At 43.9% G+C, this 22,968-nt stretch overlaps 1 protein-coding gene across 2 annotated transcripts in view; it reads left to right on the top strand.

Moving 5' to 3' along the window:
• Window positions 1-492: 492 nt before the first annotated feature.
• The window catches only part of JMY (junction mediating and regulatory protein, p53 cofactor), a 51,210-nt gene continuing 28,734 nt past the window's right edge, over window positions 493-22,968 (top strand). The window contains exons 1-4 of one of the 2 annotated variants that reach the window (XR_013233062.1): window positions 493-2,170; window positions 19,917-20,090; window positions 21,055-21,205; window positions 21,624-21,793. Coding sequence is in view for 1 of the 2 variants with exons in the window: in XM_077347314.1 (XP_077203429.1) it covers window positions 1,199-2,170; window positions 19,917-20,090; window positions 21,055-21,205; window positions 21,624-21,793 (1,467 nt within the window). In the remaining variant the exon portion in view is untranslated. The remainder of the gene's footprint in view (window positions 2,171-19,916; window positions 20,091-21,054; window positions 21,206-21,623; window positions 21,794-22,968) is intronic. The other variant, XM_077347314.1, reaches the window with a different exon arrangement.

The following is a 22,968-nucleotide window of genomic DNA, read 5'->3' as shown; positions in this document are numbered from 1 at the left end:
GGAGACTGCCCAAATAGATCTTGGCTGCGGGTTCGGAATGCTCCTTTGACCACTTGGCATTTTCTAAGAGTATGCTTGCGGTAGCCCTAAAAAGTTTGGGTGCCCAACATCCTAGTGATGTACCCCAGGGTGGTGAAAAGATCATTTGTCCTGAAACTTGCCACCCGAGCGGCAACTTGCCTAATGCCTAGGCAGGGACAGAAAGCAGCCTTTTAACCCCTGTGCTTGTAAAGGCTGGCTCAGAATTAAACCCTGACTCCCCCTGGGACTGCCAGCCTCTAGCACTGACATTTCGCCGTCAGGCCTTGCGAGTGCCGGCTTGGAAGGCGCAGCAGCGCAACCAAACACACGAGCTGCCCTGTCCAGCAGTCAGGACACCTTGGCCGGCCTGCCTCCCGCCGCCAGGGGCCCCGAATCCCGCCATCCGACAGGACAGCGCAGCTCCCTCCGCAGCTGCCACACACGGGCCCCGTAGGAGGCGCCGGGGGTTCGGGGGGGGGGGCTTGCGCTGGGCTCGGAGCCCTCCGGAAGGGCGGCCGCGCTTGAGGCGCGCAGCCTGGGCGGCTTCAATGGGCACATTGTCTGAGCGGGGAGGCGGGAGGCAGAGACGGAGGCCGACGACAACAAAGGCGCTCCGGGGCACGCAGGAGGCAGAAACCGGAGAAAGAAGGAAATCTGGTCGGGCCGGACAGCAAAGGGCTCCAGGCCCGGCCCGGCCCGCCCTCCGTCTCCCCCGCGCCTCAGGCTGGCGGAGGAGGAGCCGCGGGCCGTGAGGGGAGCCGAGTCGGCCTCCGGGAGAGGGCGGCGGGGGCGGAGCAGCGCCAGTAAACAGATCCGGGGCCTCCACGTGATCGCCTCAAGTACCTGTGCGGCCGACTGTTGACGGCATTGTCCCCGGCACGCAGCTGCCACCGCCGCCGCCGCCGCCCGGCCTCAGACCCACAAAGCCGGAGGAAGGCGGAGGGCGCGCGCGCCGCAGAGGGCCGCGGCGGCCGTTGTGGGCACTGACGACTCTCTGGCGCCTCAGCCTATCCCAGCGTTGCTCTCCCCTCGGCTCGCCAGCGCATCCTTCCTGCCTGCCTTCCTCTCCCCCCGCCCGGTGTCGGCTAAGATGGCTGAGGCTGGGCAGTGAGGGAGCCGAGCGGCGGCGGTGGCGGTGGCAGCGGCGGCGGCTGAGGCGAGCGCCGCGTCACCCACCATGAGCTCCTTCGCGCTGGAGGAGACGCTGGAGGCGGACTGGGTGGCGGTGAGGCCTCACGCCTTCCACGAGCGGGAGAAGCACAAGTTCGTCTTCATCGTGGCCTGGAACGAGATCGAGGGCAAGTTCGCCCTCACCTGCCACAACCGGACGGCGCAGAGGCAGCGCAGCGGCTCCCGGGAGCTCCGTCGCGGCGGCAGCACCAGCAGCGCCGGCAGCAGCCCTGGCGGCGGAGCCGAGCCGCGGCCCGGCAAGGCCGGCGGGAGCCCGCCCGTGCGCAGGAGCCCGGCCTGCAGCGGCGAGCAGGGCCAAGCCAGGAGCTCGCCGGTCTCCCCGGCCCGGGCAGACGCCTTGCTGCGGAGCCCCGGCGGGCGGGCGGCCGAGGGGGCGCAGAAAAGCCCGGCGCGGGCGAGGAGCAGCCCGGCCCGGAGGCCGCAGCCCGCTGCGGAGGTGCCGCTCAGCCCGGCGGCCTGCGCGGCCGAGGAGATCGAGGTGCTGGAGCTGAGCAAGGACGAGCCTGCCGGAGGCGCTGCCGCCGCCGCCGCCCTCCTGCTGCCCTCCCCGCCCGCCGAGACGCCGGCTGGGCCCTCTGCGGAGCCCGAGGCGCCGTCGGCGGAGGAGTGCAGCTGGGCCGGGCTCTTCTCCTTCCAGGACCTGCGGGCCGTCCACCAGCAGCTGTGCTCGGTGAATTCGGAGCTGGAGCCCTGCCTGCCCGTCTTCCCCGAGGAGCCCTCGGGCATGTGGACGGTGCTCTTCGGGGCGCCGGAGCTGTCCGAGCAGGAGATGGACGCCCTGTGCTACCAGCTGCAGGTTTACCTGGGCCACTGCCTGGACACCTGCGGGTGGAAGATCCTGTCCCAGGTGCTCTTCACCGAGACGGACGACCCGGAGGAATATTACGAGAGCCTGAGCGAGCTGCGGCAGAAGGGCTACGAGGAGGTGCTGCAGCGGGCCCGCAGGCGCATTCAGGAGGTGAGGGAGCCGCGCTGGTGGCAGGTCCCAGTTGACAGACCCCGTCCCAGACCCGCGGCCTCAGTGGGATTTATGGTGCTTGGAGGGTTTCAGTTGCTTCTCGCTTCCTACTCTGATTTGAAGTAAAATACTGAAAAAGAAACTTTGGGAGAAATAAGTTCAGGAGGGTGTATTTCTGTGCCTCAGGTTTGTTGGTTCTGGCCCATTTGTAATCTTTAAAATGCTGGTATTAAAAAACCTTTTAGTGAATAAGCATTTAAAGGAGGAGCCTAAATATTTCCATTTTGACTGCTGGGATTCTTGCTAAAGAAGAGTTGACTGGATTTGGCTGTTAGATCTTGCATCTGGCGGATTCTTGAGGTATTTTACTATACCCTATCCTTAACATTTGTCAAAGTTGTCAGATTTGGATTAATTTTAACAAGCCTCGGGTACCCATCTGTGGCTCCAAGATGGACTGTTACTATACAGAGTAAATATACTGCACTCAAAAAGCTGGGATAAGAGTATGGATGACACATACTCAATTTGCAAGAGACTGGATGATCTTCTATTTAGGATAAAATCCTATCCTCATTGATGGCAATGAGAATAGTAATTATTGAATAGTGTGAAGTAGGATTCTTGCAATGTTATCAGTTTAGAAATGTCAGGCCAAAATTGTATCCACAGAACTTAGACTCAGACCTTGTGTTTTAATACAGTTGTCTCTGAACATTTCAAGAGGCCACATAGTTCTGCTTTTTAGCAGGATGTACCCTTTGCTTGGAATGGGGGTGAGAGAAAGGAGAGTTGTTGGGGTCATTTGGAGTGCTTTGTTCTTCTGGCACATTTGTGGAAGTTTTGAGCTAAATTTTCAAATCATGTTACCTGGGCGATGTATTTTGAGAGGTGTGCAAAGGGTAACGTAGTCATTAATATATTTCTTAGATGTCCCTACATCCACATGTGTATAGCTGTCTGCCTCAGCATTAGATCACTAAAAGTGAATTTAACGAAGGTTTCAGCATCTGTTCTTGTTCTATATTGCTAAGGCTGGAAAAGCTTACAGTGCAGTCCGAAAGAAAGTTATATTCTCTTGAGCCCATTGATTTTAATGGACATAGAAGTGCAGATTTGTGCTTAGAATTGGACTGATGGGTACCTCAGACAAGTGATTTTTGTTCTAAAGTACTTGAACATGGTTACTCTTAAAAGTTGAAATAGTTTCTTAGCCACACTATTAATGCTTTTGGTATGATTTAGATTGTAAGAAAATCAATCTATAAAGCTCAAACTTGGGCTTTGCACACCCATCCTTATTTTCAGTGTCACGTCTGCTGTCAATTGTGCTTTTAGTGCTACGTATTACAATTGTAAAGGTATTCAGAAAATATATATCCTAACTTTGCAGTTCGTATGCTACAGTGGTTTGACAAAGCTTGTTTTGATGCATCATCACAGTAATATGTAAAAATATGTAGGTCTGTGTAGCATTGAGTGTGTTGTTTACTTTTGCAAGTCAGTTGGTATTATTACTAGAAATAAGTGACAAACATGTTTTGCAACTCCTCCACCTATTTCCTTGTTAGCTTGTGAAACTTTCATGTGAAACTTTGTGGCACGAAGTCTCATTTAAATAAAATCCTGTAGGCTTCATGAGGGCCATGTTTGGTTTGAAACAGATGCTGTCCTAGGCAGAGTCTGCACACTTTCTTTATTGCATTGTCAATCCTGTTGAATTCAGATCGCTTTGAACTTGGGTCTTCCTCTCCCCCCCTCCCCATTGAAACAGGAAAGTCTTCTGCATGTGGTTGGGGTAGTTTAGAAGGGGGGGGAGCCAAGCCTCTTTCTTTCTTTTCTTGAAGGGGGGGGGGAGAGGAGCCAGGCAGGGAGCCTCTTTCTTTTCTTGGAGGGGTGGGGGAGAAGATCGAAAAAGGCAGAGGAGGGAGGAAAAATCCAGGACTGACAGAAGTTGAGAGAAATTAGGGGCTTCTCCTTTAAGGCAAGCTTGTCACATGACCAGGTGTGGCCTATCAGAGATTCTCTACCACGGAGCTTGGTTTCCCAATCCGGATTTGAAAAATATTGAGCATTAAAAGTCCTCTAAGATATCGCACAGTAAAGATAGGGTCACTCCGGATCAATCCTTCTTGCTGCAGAAGGAAAATTTAAATCACCCAAAATCCAAACGGAAATTGCATTCTGTGTAGAGGGCAGGGACTGAATCGACCTGGGATTGGAATAAAAGCTCTGTGCAGTTTACACCCTAGACCACTGGCTCAGCAGGTGTGCTGTAGAGTTTCTGTTGACTTCTCCTGATTATTATATGTAATAGGAATTTTAGCAGAACAGTAACTAAGAGTAAATGGATTAACCCACTTTTATATAAGAACAAAATCAAGATTGGAAGGCCCTAGTTTTAGTGAATTCTTGCGATTTAGAAGAAGAGTTGGTTCTTCTATGCCACTTTTCTCTAGCTACAGGAGTCTCAAAGTGGGTTACATTTGCCTTCCCTTTCCTCTCCCCACAACAGACACCCTGTGTGGTAGGTGAGGCTGAGGGAGCCCTGATATTACTGCTCGGTCAGAATTGCTTTATCAGTGCTGTGGAGAGCCCAAGGTCACCCAGCTGGTTGCACGTGGGGCAGTGTGGAATCAAACCTGGCTTACCAGATCAGAGGTCCGCACTCTTAACCACTACATCAAGCTGGCTCTAGTGTAGATTGACCTAAAAGGTCCAGCTAGCTAGTCTTTGTCAGATCTCAGAAGCAAAGTAGGGTTGACCCTGACTAGTATTTGGATGGGAAGCCTCCAAGGAATACCAAGATTGCGATGTGAAGCCAAGCGATGGTAAATCACCTCCAAAGACTCTTGACTGGAAAGATTTGTTGGCAGAAAATAAAAGTGTAACTTTTGTAGATCACTGACATCTGGTGTGGGTTTCTGAGGTGCCATGGTACTTGCCCTTATCATTCTCCAAAGAAGGAGCCAGTCCTGGCTAAATGGAGCAGGAGATTATTCAGAAACTCTCAAGAGGCGTTACGTTTGAGTTTGTAGGGCAACTGGCTTCATCATAGAATAACATTTGCCTGGGACCCCCCCCCCAATATGTGTCACTAAACCTGGCCCCTGGCAACCATTTTATGGTGGCATCCATTACCTCATCTCCAATCTAGAAAGTGCCCACAGATTCAATATGTTTTGGGACCTCTAGTACTAATGTCTAAAGCATGCCTTTGTGTTGAAAAGATCTGGAAACTAGTACTGCACATGTAAGAATCTTTGTTGGGAGGCTGAAATTACATTGCTCTTACAAGAGCAGCTACTTTCTTCACTAGAGCTTTATCACAATACACACGTGGACAGAAAAGTTAGATTAGGCTACCATAATTGTCAATTCTGTCTAACCTTTTAGAGCCTTTCTATTCCACAAAAGTTGGCAGCCTATGTTCCACCTGTTCTTTTTTTCCCCTGCCTGTTCAAATATATTTTGTTCAAATTTGCATAATTATTATCATTATTATCATTAATACAGGGATTTTGTTGTGCATGTTCTTTTGGCAGTAGTGAAAGCACAACGTCACTTCTGAGATGGTTTTAAAAAATAATCTGGATTATGGGGAAATCCTAGATGCTTGCTTGCACAGACACTGAAAAACATGCAGAGAAAAAAGCAATTTTTATAGCTTTTAGTGACAAAGCAGTCATTCTCCTTACCTCCTCAGGAAGCTTGTATTTATTATAGCGTGCGTAATCTGAGGTATAAACGCACAGTGGAAAAAAGAAAAAAATGTTATGTTGATTTGCAAGCAGGTCAAATCCTAAGAGCCCAGCCTAGAGGCATAATGAAAACTATGGAAGCCTGGATCATTGTCTCCTCCCTAAAGAATGGGGAGAATTAACATGTATGTGGACGTGACAAGTGGTAGAGTCCTGTTTTTTACTGCAGTGCAGCTTTCTTGTCCCATGGTATCTGAATTAATTACTTCTAGCAAGTATTAATTCATATCTAACGTCAGTATCTTTGTTAGTGTCTGCTGTGTAAACTGACCCATCTTTAATTAAAAAGGTGCTTCATATTTAAGAAAGGAGATCAATTAGGAGGTTTGCTCTTTCCCTTCTGGCTCTCAGGTTTCTGCTCTCTGTTCCTGGCTTGATAGTGGCTTTCTTTTAAACAAGGAGCTCATATCTCACTTGGCTAAGTTATTCCATGATAATGGGGCAGCAGATGACAGGCATTTAATATTAATGTGTAATTCTGATGCAGTGCTTTTCCACACTTCAGGACTGGACTCGGTTCTTTTCCTGAAATGTGAACCTGCCAAGCTCACGTGTTCCATACATATTTTCTTTCATGTTACTTTTGCCATCTGTGCTTGAAAGTGGGATTTCAAGAGTGTTGAGATACAAGTGGAGATACTGTACTGTAGACTAAAAACCCGCTAGAAATTTTAGAATAAATATGTTCTCCATTTCAAAGAGACCTATAAAGCTGGCATTGATCTTGATTCGGATGTATTTTCTAAATATAAAATACTGTAGAAGACTGCAGAAAATGGTTGAAAGAGTTCTCATGTTTTCAGTTTTAAGTCATACCAAAACACTTTCATACATATTCTGTTCAACTCAACTATTTGGAATAAAGGTATGTAGAGGCAAGTTGAACAAGAGCAGTCATTATTTTAGGCATGTGTGCTGCCCTAGCCATGACAGCATGGTTTGGATATAACAGAGAGCTATGCTTTGTTTGCTGCATGAGTGAGCTTGGGGGAGGTTGTATTTACTCACTTCTTCTAAGCTTAATTAGTTAAGTAGCTTCCCAGCTAATTAGTTATTTCCACTTTTGTGGCGAATCATAATTTACTGCTGCATTTCAGTCAGCAGACTGTTTCCTCTGCGCAGTTAGATTCCAAATAATTGATTCTGGTTTGTAGGTTCAATTTGGATGTAATGACAATTACACTTATTTCCAAGTTTGTGGGAAACCTTAATTATTTTGCGTAAGGTCAGACAGAGTTAAGGGTGTGCACTAGCTGGAGCATCCTTTGGGTCCATTCACGCTCCAGTAGCCCAGACTTTGCTATTATTCCTAAGTGTTATATTGCTAATTCTGTTAATTCTCCTGGACCTCTTGGCTGCTTTCGATATCATTGATCAGTATCTTTCTGGCTTGCCATTCGGGACCGTGACACTGTTCTGTGGTAGTTCCGATCCTGCCTCGAGGACAGCTTTCAAAAGGTGGTGCTAAGAACCTACTGTTGTGGCCCTTAGCCTCTGGCATATGGACTTCCCCAGGGTTTCATCTTGCCCCCCATGCTTTTCAACATCTATCTTAAGCCATTGGGAGGGGTCATCCAAAGATTTGAGTTGTGTTGCCACCAATATGCATCTCTCTTGCACTCCTTGCATATCCTAGGAAGCTTGGGGGTAGGTGAGGCTGAGAGAGCCATGATAATCACTGCTTGGTCAGAACAGCACCTTTTCAGTGCTGTGGTGAGCCCAAGGTCACCCAGCTGGCTGCATGTCGAGGAGTGCAGAATCAAACCCACCTCACCAAATTATAAGTCCGCACTCCTAACCACTGCACCAAACTGGCTCTCTTTAGATGACATGACAGTCACAGGCTTGTCTGTGATGGGTGCAAATGCAGTTTGTTCTTGTGGTTTTCTGTGCTACTGCCTCTGTTGCAGAGTGCAGTTGAAAACATCCTGGTTTGGGAAGCCTTCAGTCTAGTCTTAGTTCACTGTGAGGTTCCAGTGCAGCTGCATTCAGGTGTGTTGAAGAGGAGGAGTGAAGGGAGCACTGGTGCATGAGAACAAGATGTGTTTGTATTCATCTGAGAAAAACATCAGACAGACCTCTGTGTCTTGACGTCTGAATGTAGTCAAAGCTTTGTGTGTCTAAACGATGATTTAAAATGTTAAGTAAACATTTAAAATAATAGAAGAATTAAAAGAATATAATTTATGGTAAGAGGATGTGACAATAGTTCTTGGTCCTTAAATGAAACTTCTGTGAAACGTTTGATTGTCTTTAGAGTTTATCCATTGTGCTGTGTTTATTTTATTGCGATCTTCAGTCTCCTGCATTCCACTTTTCATTCCCATTTCCTTACATGTTATCAGTTACTAGTCTGGTTATTTTAGTTTGTAATATAAAATTTAAAAACGTAATAGTTTTTAAAACTAAAGCTGATCATAATTACTCATGCAGAGCCACTTCAGTTTAATCCTTTTACTTATTTATTTACATCACATTATAGGATCCTACTTGGCTTACCCAGTAAGTCTTTCAGATACTGGAACTGTGGACGTTTTCTTTTCTGAAGTAGAAGAACTAGAATATTTTGATTTAGATTATTCAAGGCAAGCAGATTTGGTATGACACCCACAACAAGCTAATTCCTAAAGGAGCAGAACTGCTGCCTTACTGTGCATTGCTTTGGCAGAAATATTTAGTATTGGGTGGCAGACACTGTAGAGACATGATAAATTATTCCCTCTGCTATCCCTGGATCTTCTGGGAATGGTTTGAAGACAGAAGTGTCAACAGTATGCTGATAACAGCCAACTCCAGTTTCCCTATTTCACTGAGTGAGGAAAGTCAATTAATGCCCTGAATCTGGAGGCAGTATTGGGCAGGATTGCATTGAAGCTCTGCCCAGATGAGATTGAAGGACTACTGATTGACAGTGTAAGTTTCTAGTAAGTGAGCACCAGCCTATCTATCTGTATGGGGCTGCAGTCTTTCTAAAAGAGCTGGCTTGCTTCTTGGGGATATTGAATCGATATCTATACACAGATACTTAAGTCTTGTCTATAATTTATAGCAATTCTTGCCAGGGTTGATTGGTTTATCTTGATAAACATGATTTGGGCACATGTATCCATATTTTGAATCAGCCCTGACTGCTCCTTAGAAGGCCAGATCCTGAAGATGAAACTCAAATACTTTGGCCACCTCATGAGAAGGAAGGACTCCCTGGGGAAGAGCCTAATGCTGGGAGCGATTGAGGGCAAAAGAAGAAGGGGATGAGAGAATGAGGTGGCTGGATGGAGTCACTGAAGCAGTCGATGCGAACTTAAACGGACTCTGGGGAATGGTTGAGGACAGGAAGGCCTGGAGGATCATTGTCCATGGGGTCGCGATGGGTCGGACACGACTTGGCATCTAACAACAATCTATATTTTGGTGACATATTGCTTAGAGTCCGTTGCAGTGCATTGTAACTGAGATTTCCTTGTAGAAATTGGTACATAATGCAGCTGGTGTAAAATACAGAGCATATATCTAAAAGAACTGCAACTTTCCAACATTCTGGCAGCATTTCAAGCACTAGTCATAGCTTAATATGCTATATAGCCAGGGAATAGGGAGTGTAAGGTACTTATTGCTACCATATGAAAGTATCTGTCTATTAAGACTATTAAGATTGTCTGCAGAAACCCTGACCTGTCTGCCTTCACCTTCAGGGATAAGGTGAATGGCCACTAGAGCCAGGGTCTGTTCTGCAGTGGTTCCTGACTTTGGAAGTGTCTATGGCTGATTAACTGGCATGTAACTTGCTTAGCTTTAGGTGCTAAGTGAAATCTTTCCTCTCATGTTTTCCTCCCTGTATTGGTTTTGGGGGAGGAGGTTACTCTGATGATAGTTAATCTTTTCTTGTTATGAACTTCTTTTTAAAAGGAATTCCTAGGGCTATTGTTTGCTGGTTTATGTGGTCACTAGGGGCAAAGCCCGTTGTATCCAGGAATACAATGGGCACTAGAACTTGGAGGTGGGAAGAGGAAGGGGAGGAGTTGTCCAGTCTGTAAGGTCATGGGGTTGAATGTGTGTGTTGTGTGGGAGGTTGTGGTGGCGTAGAGACAAATGAGGGCATGGATGTGGAGATATGGGTGAACTTGTGGTTTGGAATGTTCGTTGAATATGGGAAAGGACTGACCTTTAGGAATTGTGGCATAGTGGTTACAGATGAGCTTTCCAGAGCCATGTCTTCAGATATGTGAAGGGAAAATCAGACTGGAAACTCTTCTTAGGGGGAGATTACATGGCAACCAATTCTTCCCAGTTCTGCATTCAACATCATTTTCTTTCTTGTCCCCCTGCCCTAATACACATGGGGTAGTCACAGTACACAGGTGTCCACCCTGCTTCTTCTGTCTCCATTTTTTTTACTGTTGATAAAATGTTATGTCCCCAAATGCTTCTTTCATGGTTGCTCCTTAGAAGAAGAAGAGCTGGATTTTTGTACCATGCTGTTTACTACCCAAAGGAGTCTCAAAGTGGTTTACAAATACCTTTTCCCTTTGTCTCCTCACAACAGACAACCTGTGAGGGATGTGGGGCTATGAGAGGTCTGAGAGAACTGGGAATGGGCCGCAGTCACCCAGCAGGCCTCAGGTGTCTCAAAGCAGTTTCCAGTCGCCTTCCATTCCTCTCCCCATAGCAGACTCTCCGTGAGGGAGGTGGGGTAGAGAAGTCTCACTTGGAAGATGGCAACCCTAAGAGGAGGTCCTTCTGTGTACAGCAGTCTTGACCTTAGTCAGGTTTGTGCATACCTCGGTAGTGTGGAATTCCAGAAGATGAACCTACACTCAGCAACCTTACCTCCTCTCTGCAATGTTTTCTTGACCTGAAATAGGTCAGGGGGTGCTAGGTAGCTGTGGGGGCATTACACACTTTTTGGGGCCCCACTGTCAGACTTCAAGGAATATGTTCTGACCAGGGACAGCCAACCTCCAGGTGGAGCCTGGAATTGCTGCTCATCTCTAGATTATACAGATCAGCTCTGCAGGCAAAAATGGCTACTTTGGAGGGGTGACTGTGTAGCATTGTATCCCCTTGTAGTTTAGGGATTCCAGCTTCCATGTGGGGTCCAAGAATCCCCTGGAAGTACAGCTCATCTCTAGGCAGGCTGAATGGAAAGCTCTCTCCCCTCACATGCATCCCTTCAAAAGGAATGCACGTGGCCTCAGAATCCACTTGGTTGCTTGGCTGGCGATGTCTGCCCTTCTGAAACCTGAGACCTACTGCTGGCAACTGCAGTCCCTGTTGTTGTCTACAAGGCCAAGTCATTGCCTAATAAAAATGGATCACCTAGTTCCCCCCAAAGTCTCACTGTCTACTTTCCTGTAAAGCTAACTACACTTGAAATTCTGGGCCACTTATGCCTTTGAGTTCATAGGAGTTTTTATTTACCAGGCCAAGCTTGAAAAAAGTCACTTCAGTTCCCATGTCTCTCCAGTCATTTACTTGTTCAATATTTACAGCTTCAGGCTGTAAATATTCTTTATTTCCAGAACTGGCATTGTCCATCTGTCTGTCTCTTTGCACCCCAAAATTCAAACAATTGCTTGTAAGGGCTGGCCAAAGCCCATAGCCAGGAGGGACACACCCACAACCACTCCACCCCAACCACAGTCTGTGAACCTCTACCTTCCTCTCTAGATCGCTGCTCATCTCTAGATTATAATGATCAGCACTGCAGGCAAAAATGGCTACTTTGGAGACCGAGCTCTGAGGCATTGTACGATTTTAAGGCCCTCCTCCAAATCTCCAGGAATATCTCCAACCCAGGGGTAGCCAACCTCCAGGTGGGACCTGGAGAGCTCCTGGAATTACAGCTCATCTGCAGAGTATAAAGATCAGGTCCCCAGGCAGAAAGGGCTGCAATGGAGTTTGGACAGGGTTGAGGAGAAGAAACATTTAAGGCCTCCCACACAGGTTGTTGTGGAGTTGAAACACTTGAGGCCTACTGCACAGGGTTGTTGTGCAGATGAAATAGGAGGCAAAAGAACCTCTACAACAGCTTCCAGTCTCACCTGCACAACAACCCTGTGTGGTAGGTCTCAAATTTACAAAGAGTTGCTTGGCTGTTTCTTCCCTCCAGTAGCATGGCCGGCCACAGCAGTATTTTGTATTCTGTCAAGGTTCTGAGGCAAGTTACAGTTAGGACATGACAGTTAGGGCAGCCTTGGAGCGGAAAGAGCTGGTGCACCCTGTCCAAGCCACTGTTCTCATCCCCCCTTGGCAGCCCTACTGACCTCCTCTCCCTGTGGTGGTCAGGGGCAGACTGGCAGTGATGTCTCCAGATTGCCCCTGGGTGGGCGGGCCCTTTCAGAACTTTGGCCCAATGATTGGACCAAAGTCCTGAGTGGGCGTGACCTGTCTTAGGCTTTATGCTTCCCGACTGGGTAGAGCTCTCGCCTTCCAATTGGGCCCTCATCCAGACCGGCCTTGCGCACTCTCCACCCACTTAGCCCTTATGTATACCGCTCCTCGAGTGGTTACAGATTATGCCATTATGTTGATTAATTATTTTATTAATGGTTATTAAGCTTGGAAGTGGTTAAGATAGGAGTTTCAGCATGTAAATTTTTCAGATTAAAAATCTTACCTGTTGGATCATACTCAGAATTAAAGCTACAGGAAAAGTTTCAGCATCATTTTTCTAACAATTTCTCTAACTATACATGAAAATTTATATGTGTATATTCTGGAAACATTTTTTACTGGTTCAGGTCCTGTGTATTGACTTTGTGCTTTAGAGGATCTGGGACAGTAGGTTAATGGGTATTCTGACTTGCAGCCTTTAGCTTGCCTTCTTATTTCTAATGATTGTAAAGCTTTCATTTGCTTACTTTCTTTTCTCCCAATGGCAGTATTTGTATGGATGGTTGGGGGAACATACATAAATCACCCTACATACATATTGACTGTGTCAGGTAAGCCAATATGTGCGTAATATAAATCTTTCAGCTGTAGACATATGTTTGTGTGTGTTGTAAAAAACAAAAAAAATATGAACTTGGCACATTTTATTCATGTGCACCCAGTAAAGACTAGTCCTTTGTAAGGCTGCTGCAAAGAAAAAGTAGTCTTTCCATTCACATATTAGCGCAACTTTCATAGTCTTCTTTGTACTTAGATGAAAGACTAGGAGAAAGGATGGAAACTGGGGGAGGGGTGGGGAGAGTTTTTGTTGTTTTCTGAAAAATTGCATTTTTGAAGAGCTTCTGAAGATATCAAAGTAGAGGATGAAATCATAGTATCTTGTGAATATGGAATGGAGATAGGGACATAAATCAGTGAATGAGTACTTGAAGGAGAATATTCTTTGCATGCAGAAGGTTCGTTCTTTAAGTCATCTTCAGGACAGTACATAATCTTTGGTAACAAATGCTGAAATCTTCCTGCTGTTAGATGATCTGGCTCAGAATAATGAATAATAAAAATCAGAAAATTGTGAATATTTGGATGTGATTGAATAGTTGTCTTTCCTATTATTAAGGCTAACTACGTAAAACTAACCATGGCAGCATATAACACTGCATCTTCATCCACAGAAGTAAGTCTCAGTACCTGGATTCAAATTAATGAATGCCTTCTATATCTCTTCCAGTTCTGCTATCCTCTTGTAATATTACATTGCCAGAATGGTGCTTAATGTACAGGTTGTGTACTCACTGGGGATCCATAAAGATGTTTTATGGTGCTTCACTTTAATCACTGTCCTTAATATTCCTTTACTTTTACATTTCCTCTGTCATAATGTTTTCAGTGAACTTGACTTTTGTGGTCCTTTTCCCAATGTAGTTGTCAGATTAGAAACCAGCATTATGTGTAGCTTTCAGGTTTATTGCTCAGGACTTGCTAATTTATTGCTTAGCAACATAGCTTTGATTTATAGGCAGTCATAATATGGTCTGTTTGACCCAGGATACAATTTTAATTATCCAAAATTCAATTTGAGAGACAAGGCGACCTGTATGCCTCAGTCACATGTAGTGCCTGTGTGTGTAAGAATTGATGTCTTTGTTAAGCAGTTTATGGTTGGTCATTAATTTCCCCCGGCTTCCGCAGTCCTAGAGTAGGATCCTGTAGTTTCTGGCAATTTTTTTTTCACACAGAATGTTAATAGGTAGCTTTGTTACGAGAAAGTGCTATGGTTACCCTGTTGTTGTGGTTGAAGCCATTGTACATAAGACTCATATTGGCATATCAAGCTACTGTATGGAATTCTGTTATGTCAGGAAACAGGTATAATTTTTTAAAAGAAAGTAGGAAAGTTGTTTTGGCTCATTTGCTATCAGTCTAGCAGATTCATACCTTGAAGCCAGACATTGTTTAGGAATCATTTTGCTGATTCTGCCTTAATCTTTAAGATACCTGGAATTAGGACTGAAGTAAATGTAGCTATATGGTTTTGTGTCTTAGCGGATGTAGTCAGCATTGTAATGAATGAGCTAGAAGTAATTATTTTGTGCAATATGGGTTCACATTGTGGCCCCAGATCATCCTCATAGCTTTATTTGCTTCTGACTTTAATTTTCCCTCCTTTCCTACTCCTAGTAGCATATCCCAAAAAGAAAGTGTGGCTGAATTTATCTATTTATTAGATTTCTATTCCATCATTGCTCCAAGGACTCATGGCTGGTTACAAGATAAAACCATAAAACCCATTAAAAAACGTATAATACAGTATCCCCTTAACATAAGATTGGTGGTAAAACATTTCTCTAACCTCTGCTGCTATGACAACCAATTTAGGGCGGGGCTCACAGCTGTTGATCTGATTCCACAGAGGGGCCCGGTCTATCTCAGACCCTTGTCTCACCCAAAGACCTGGTGGAAGAGTGTTGTCTTGCAGGCCCTGCAGAACTGTGAAAGCTCCAATAGGGTCCTCAGCTCTTTCTGGAGCTCATTGTCAGGGTAATGGTAGCTCTTCAAGTTGTTCCAATTAGGTGCTTGTTGTGTGGGCTTTTGTACATAGCAGAACTTTTGCCTGTCCCCCCCCCCCCCCTGCTATTCCACATTGCTAGCTATTTTATCAACTCCACTGAGTTCCACAGGTAGCTAGTCATAAGCTGCTTAATATCCTTACTTAGATGGATGGGAAGGGAGGAGGGGAAAGCACAAAAGTCTTGCTGTGTGTGCAACACTAGACAGGTCCTTCTCACAGCTGTGACCTTTATTTTATTGCAATTTCTCTGAAGAATATAAAAGAAATATTATTAAAATAATAAAAGGTCAGAAAGCAAAATGATTTCCTTTTCTCATTGAAGCTCCATGAGACAAAGATCTGAGCAGCAGAAATAACTGTGATTTAAAGGATAAAAGATGGGGGGAATGGCTAAGGATTTTAGGATCCTTGTCACAAAATAAAATATACAAAGAATCTGAGGTGGAAAGCTCACAATGGCAAGCTAGAAGAAGAGTAATAAAAGATGTTCTAAAAGCATCCTAACTTTGGGCACTCAAAAAGAATATGAAAGGTGTTGATTCTACCTAAAGGGTAAGGTCAAAGATGGATGGAACATGGAATATTCAAAAATCTATCCTAGTGAACCTGAGAAGGATTAGTATTAAGCCTAGCCAGGCATTGATTAGTTCTAAATGCAAAATTGTTAAATGCTTGAGTGGAGCCAGTCACCTTAATAGTTGTCTGGAATCATTTCCCACTAATTGTTTTAAAATATTTATGAAAAAGTTTTAAATTGAATATCTTTTGGTTATAAAATCAACAGGAGCTGGGAAAGATCACAGATATTTGACTTGTGTGTCTTTGCTTTCTATCTTACTTTTTTAAAGGACTTTTCATGTTATAGCTTGTGAGGTTTTTCTTTCCACAAGAGTAGCATGAATGGTGAAGATTGCAAATTATATTTGCAGCATGAATGACTGCAATGTTTTTTTGTTTTTGTTTTGGAATGTTTAGTTATGTATTAACATTTCACAGCTGGGCATTTTAATGCTAAATTTTAGAAGTTCATTTCTAAAGATTTAAGTTTAAAAACTTCTAAGTGCAAACTTGAATCTCCTCTTGATAGTGATTGCATAAAGCTTTTCAGTGTAAAGAGTTAAATGATCTGACCATCAGATTTCTGTCCAGGATTGTAGAACCAGATTTGTCTTTATGCATATAGTTTGAGTTTATTAAAGGACTAGGAGCCAACTCATTGCATTCAGGAATTCAACAGGCACAAGATTAGGGAGGTGGGTTGGAAGAATTCTGTAGATGGCCTTTCCCTCCCCCCAGGACCTGGAAAAGCTTCAGGCAGCTGTTAGGGAACTCACCGGCAGGGGCAGCTCTCATGTAGCCTCTGAGCCTCCAAGGGAAGTGGAAGGAGCAGGGCGTGGTGGTTAAGGGTGGGGGATGGAAGATGATTGGCTGGCTGCTGGACAGCCAGGCAAGCCGATTGGAGGAGAAGGCACTCAGGGACGGGACAACCACCCTGAATGGGTGTTAAGTGCTGAATGGCACTTCAGCCATGAGACGTGCTCCTCCTCCAAGCCCTTACCAAAAATACATTATGTGGAACAGATAAGAGCATGGAGGGATATTAAAGAGCTGTACGCTTTTATCTGAGAAAGGCTTTGGAGATGCCTTACATTTGAGAGCCTATGCTAAAGGTTTTGTTCCATTTATATAATGTCATGAGCATGCTTCATTTTTTAAAACAAGGCTTCTTAATATTGTCCCATGTTTTACCTTTGTTGTGCCCTGTGGGCTCCGAGCCGAGTTCTTGCAGGAGCAGGCTCCAAATTGAAGGATTACTACAGGTGACATCTGCCTGCAGAACGAGTCAAAAACCGGCTGAGCTGGATGCTAGCTGTAGGACCTCACATAGCTCCAAGTCTTCTAACTTGTTCCAACAGATGACCAAATCAGACTGAATTCTTATACTCTGGAGTAGGCCCAGGAAAATCCAGCCTAGTCTCATCTTCCTAGGGCAAGAGCTTGTGAACTACTTCAGTGTTCTGAGACTTTCTGGTGTATCCTCCATTGTCTCCAACAAGTGGGGCTCATGACTGTAATTTCTGAGAGAGGGTACAGGGCTTCTAGGAGTGAATTTTAGAAGAGCCCATTGGAATGCTGCGGACTGGGCGGGGTCCTAATTCTGGGATTTGGGTTCAGAAAAGCTGTTTCCCTTCCATCTCTTAATTCCAGATTTTGGATGATATCATGGCTAAGCTACATGAGTCACCCACAGTTATTTCAACTTGTAACACTGACTGTGTAAAGGTTGGTCTGGACACCTCAACAGTGCCTGTATTTGGCTTGCTAAACAAAGAAACAGCCATATTTTCCCATTAATTATTATTATTTATTTAATTTATAGACCACACTCTCTAGTCAGTTGTGAGTTGTGGGAGTGGTGGTGCTTAATTGCTCCTGGCCCCAACCATATGCCTGGTGGAACAATGCATATTGCAGACCCTGCAAAACTTTGATAGCTTTGTCAGTCACCGGGCTTCTACTGACAGCATATTCCACCAGGCTAGGGCTACAGCTGAAAAGGCCATGGTTCTGGTTGAGACAAGGCATACTTCTTTAGGGCCAAGGACCATCCATATTAGTATTTTATTATCTTAATGTTCTTCTGGGGATATATGGGTAGTGGCAGACCCTTAGATACGCAGGGCACAGACCACGTAGGCCCTTAAAGGTTAAGACCTGAACCTTGAACTTGATCCAGAATTCAACCGGTAACCAATGCAACTGTTGGAGGACAGGTCATATTTGACCTGTCCTTCATGGTATTCTGGTAAAGACCTGTGCAGCTGTATTTTGTACCAGTTGCAGTTTCTGCGTTAAGACCAGGGGAAGACCTACATAGAGTGAGTTTCAATTAAAAGCGCTTATGTTTTTCCATTTTTCTGATTTTAAAAGAATAAAATGTAAGGACCTGATCCACTCACTGGGAATGTGAGTCTGCTGCTTTGTAGTACCTCTGTATGCACCCATAAGTAAAGGGGGGGGGGAAGCAGGGTTCTTTTGAGGTCTGTACTAGTCCCTCTATGCAAAGGCAAATGCTTTATGGAAATGATCATACTATGTATTCTTCACACACACCCCACACACTACTTTAGTGTGTGTTCTCCACTTCAGCTTCTCAAAACACTGTTAACAGATTATTTATAATCTTTACACTGTAGATTCAGGATAAACAAAAGAATATATTTCTGCATACAATGCATAATTAATCTGTGGAACTCACTGCCATGGGATTTGGCAATGGCCACTAGCCTGGGGGGCATTAAAAAGTTATTGGACAAATTCCCTTGGGTATTAGACATGGTGGTTGAATGTTTGGAAACTGTATTCTTCTTCATGCCAGTTGCTGGAGAGGTTTTGGCCTCTGTGCTCCTCAACTGGGCTTCCTGGAACTTGAAGTTGTCAACTGTGGGAGACACTATTCTGAACTGAACTAGATGGGCTGCATGTCTTGACTGCAAGTAGCATAGGAAAATAAAAAATAATTTTTGACTTTCCAAATAAATGTTGAAGTTTATTTTTCCTTTATATGAATAACATCATAACATAAACATAGAATAGAAATATAAAAATGACCTTGGAGAGATCTTTCCTTCTGATAAAATACTCAGTGATCCACTGTAAACCATTTGGACACTGCAAGACTATCCATCCAGAGACACACTGGGAGATTCTCCAAGAATGCAAGAAAATGTAATAAAAAAGAAGACCCCTCCCACCTACAAGCCCCAGAATACTAGATCTTTAATAGCTTTGTTTTTTCACTTTAAGGACTTGTAAGTCTGTCTTGCCCTTGTGGGAGAAGGCTGCTTGTCCTTGCGCTTCCCAGTGATTCCAGCTCAGGAACCTCCTTCCCCTCAAAGTGCTACAACCATGCTGCTTATGAACTGTTTTGTCCAGTTGTCACTAGAGGACTATTAAAGAAGGGCATTTCTCAGAGGGGAGGGGAGAAAAGACAGAAGAGCCTCAAAGGGGAGGAGAGAAAAGACAGAAGAGCCTGGTGAGAGCAGTCCATGATCCAGTTCCCAGTAATTCTAGCTGAGGCAGCCCCCTCCTTTGCCGATTGCCACCACAGAACTACTTAAGAATCAGCTTAGCCTGAGTGGAGGAGAGAGATGGCAGAGCAGTGGGTTGTCAGATAACCTGACTGAAGAGACCAGCATGAAAAGAAAGCATCTTTTAGAGCTACACAATAAGGAGCACATTGTGAGACCATAAGAAAATAATGTATTATTTGTTTCATTAGCTGTACTTTTAAAGAATATACCATTCTTTTAATGTGTAAAATTAAGTTTGCTCTTTGCCGTTTTTCTTGAATAGCAGTATCAAATTTTAATACTAAATAATGGACAGGTGCCAAGCTTTATGTGCATTGATGAGTCTGTGGCAAACTTGGAAGGCAGCCACTGCAGACACATATTTCAGTCCCAGTATCTGTATTGTACAACTCCTCAGACATGTGTGTAAGCAGAGGTGATTAGTAACGATAGTAGACAATACTGACAGTAAAAAAAACAAAAACCTAAATAGAGGAGGGTTTGACCTTCGGAGGTGTATAAGTTTATAAAAAGAAACAAAATCCCCCCCAAAAAAACATTGTTGAGCTTCAATTTACATTTATTCAGTTGATTATTTGGTGAACAGTAAATTGGAATTTTGTGTAAATGGCTGAAGGCTTTAGATAATATAGCTGAGATTGATGTATTTCAGAAATATATACTAAATTTTAGAAGCTGTGTTGGAGCAGAAGCTGAAATTTAGACTGAAGCCATTTGTTCAGTTGCTTGTATACAATTCATTGATGTCATTGTAGCTTATATGTATGGCTGAGTGAATAATTGTAGTACAGCTGATGTCATTACTGTTCATTATGGTATTAGCAACACTGACTAGTTATAAATTTTAATTCATCAATATATGCTTTCACTTTGATGACAAAAATATATATACTAACAAATTATTTTCCTTGATTTTTTTTTGTATGCAGCTTCTGGAAAAACATAAGAATACAGAAAGCATGGTAGAGCTGCTTGAGTTGTATCAAATGGAAGATGATGCATATGGTAGCCTTGCTGAAGCCACCACAGAACTCTATCAGTACTTACTGCAGCCATTCCGAGATATGAGGGAGCTTGCGATGCTCAGGCGACAGCAAATAAAGGTACTTGCTTATAAGAACTCTCAAGAATGTATGAGATAAAACATAACCTGTTCTCATATTTGTGGAAGTTTTAGTCACTTTTGAATTGCCTTGTGATATTTATGTCTAACATAAGTATAATCCACATCCCTCCAAATTATGGCATCCTCCTGTTAGCCTCTGAATGCAGAATTTCTTCCTACAGAACCCATTCTTCCATTAGCCCTGATCTGCCACATGTAGACAGTAGTGCATGCCCATAGCCACACAAATTGGGTCAAGCCCACAGTTGCTTGTCTCATTTTGTGGAATCAACACTAATAATGCTGTTGTAGGCTTGATTTATGCTTTGTGAAAATGAACTTAACCAAATCCTCAAGAGCTGCACTATCCCATTGAGTGCACTAAATGCTCCTTTGATCCATTATTTGAATCTGTTATGTTACTGACTGTTTGAGAAAGATCTCTTTTAGGAGACTTTGTCTGCACATGACTATGGCAGGATTTTGGTATAAAAGTGTGTGTGTGGTCAGGGTATTTATGTGTCTTTTTAACTTAATGAAAGAGGAACTCTACACACACACACAAGTGTGTGTGGGAGGCTATGGAAGATAGAACAGCTGTTGCCAAAAACATCAGTCTCAACTCTATTCTCTCCATCCCCTGGTGCCTTGTAGCTAAAAGAGAAAATAATGTGGCATCACCGTTTGAGATCTCCTGTGGCTCTGGGATGGGTGACAAGGAAGCCTTGGAGGACAATGATACTTCTTTATGTAGTTTTTAAAAGCTTTTATGTGTTACTGGGAGAAGGAGACATGAAACTGCATTTTTTTTTGCAAAGGCCATGTCTCTCCTGTAAGTTGTAGTTTTACCCTGTACGCAGAATGCATGCAGAATGCCATGTTTTTGCTTTAAACAAACAATCTTCTATGAAGATATCTGTTAATTTGGCCATGGTGGACATATCAGATTGCTCTATTTCCAGATTTCCATAGAGAATGATTATTTAGGACCAAGAAGAATTGAGAGTCTACAGAAAGAAGATGCAGACTGGCAGCGGAAGGCCCACATGGCTGTACTCTCTATTCAAGACCTTACTGTGAAATACTTCGAAATAACAGCTAAAGCACAGAAAGGTAATAGATTTCTGCTACTTCACATTTTAACAATCTGACGTTTGGCTTGTACTTTATTACTGTGCCTTTGATCACTGACAGAGGTTCCTTGTAAATTTCTAGAGCCTTCCCTATATGTGAAATACCAACTGTGATTTCAACAGTTTGCCTTGATTTGATAGCAAGTTAGGAAAAGGGACTTTGGCAGGGTGAGCACCATTTCAATACATGTAATCCGTTCCTGTATCACTTTTTCCTTAAACAGCATCAGTCATCAAAATCAACCTATGTTAGAAATAAGATGTTTGTTCTAAGACTGAAACCTGTGTTTCACTGACTATGTTTAAAATTTACTATTTGACAAAATAAACAAATACAAGACAGATTGGCATTAAGCTCCATGTAAAAGACGCTAAGCTGGCTATTTCTTTTTTAACAGCTGTGTATGACCGAATGCGAGCAGATCAGAAAAAATTCGGCAAGGCTGCATGGGCAGCAGCAGTAGAACGGATGGAGAAACTTCAATATGCAGTTTCTAAGGAGACTCTGCAGCTGATGAGAGCAAAAGAAATCAGTTTGGAACAGAAGAAACATGCATTGAAAGAAGAGGTAGATTGTTAGTGTAATTTAATTTTTAAAATGAAATCTGAAAGAACAATTATGACAAGTATACAAAAGTCATATGAATATATTTGAAATCTCAGGATAGTTGTCTACTATAATAATTTTTATTATTTATTTATGAAATTTTTAGGCCGCCCCTGTCTAACAGTAGTCTTGAGCTGGCTAATAACAATTAAGTCAGTACATAAAATATTAAACTGTTTACATTTAAAACAATCAAGTTAAAAGCATGCTATCAGTAAGAACCTGGGGAAGAGATGGAATCATCAGAAAATTATAAAACCCCAGCTTGGATGGGGAGGAGGGGAGGGAGCAGGGGGGCCCTAATTCAGATGTTAATGAGTGTTTGCCTTGGCCTCAACTATATGCTTGGTGGGCCCGGATTTCCAATATCAACTCATTCCACCAGGCTGGAGCCAAGGTCAGGTGCACTTCTTTGGGGCCTGGGTTCACCAACAGGTTGGTATCCGCTGAGCAGGGTGCTCTTGGGGGGGGGTATATTCGGAGAGGTGGTCCCTTGCTGTAAGGAGTTTGGACTTCTAATTTGGTGAGCTGAGTTTGATTCCTTGCTCCCCCACATGCAGCCAGCTGGGTGACCTTGAGCTTGCCACAGCACTGATAAAGCTGTTCTGACCAAACAGGGCTCTCTCAGCCTCACCTACCTCACAGAGTGTCTGTTGTGGAGAGAGGAAAGGGAAGGTGAATGTAAGCCACTTTGAGACTCCTTCAGGTAGAGAAAAGCGGCATATAAGAACTAATTCCTTCTTCTAAGATATGTAGGTCCCAGACAGCGTAAGGCCTTAAATCTGATCCAGTATTCAACTGGTAACCAGTGCAGCTGCTGGAGAAAAAGTCAAATAGGGGAGTTCAAGTCATCAATATATGTATAAATTACAAACATTATATTTATTTTTGAATTTTTATACCGCCGCTCTTAGTAAATTGGCTCACAGTGGTTCACAATAAAACATCTCATAAAATACAATATATCCTAAAAACATCATAAAATACAACCCCCATAATCCCAAAAATTCACAATCAGCAGTCAATAAGGCAGTAACAATATAATATGTAACTTTACTTAATGCTTCAAGCCCCCCAACACCAGTCTGGGTCCCGATCAAGACTGGTGATACAACAGCCAGGGATGATGACCAACA

This window comes from Paroedura picta, chromosome 7 (assembly GCF_049243985.1).
Source record: "Paroedura picta isolate Pp20150507F chromosome 7, Ppicta_v3.0, whole genome shotgun sequence".
NCBI lineage: Eukaryota > Metazoa > Chordata > Lepidosauria > Squamata > Gekkonidae > Paroedura > Paroedura picta.
Note: the sequence above shows the minus strand (reverse complement) of the source record. Positions and strands in the feature narration are given on the sequence as shown.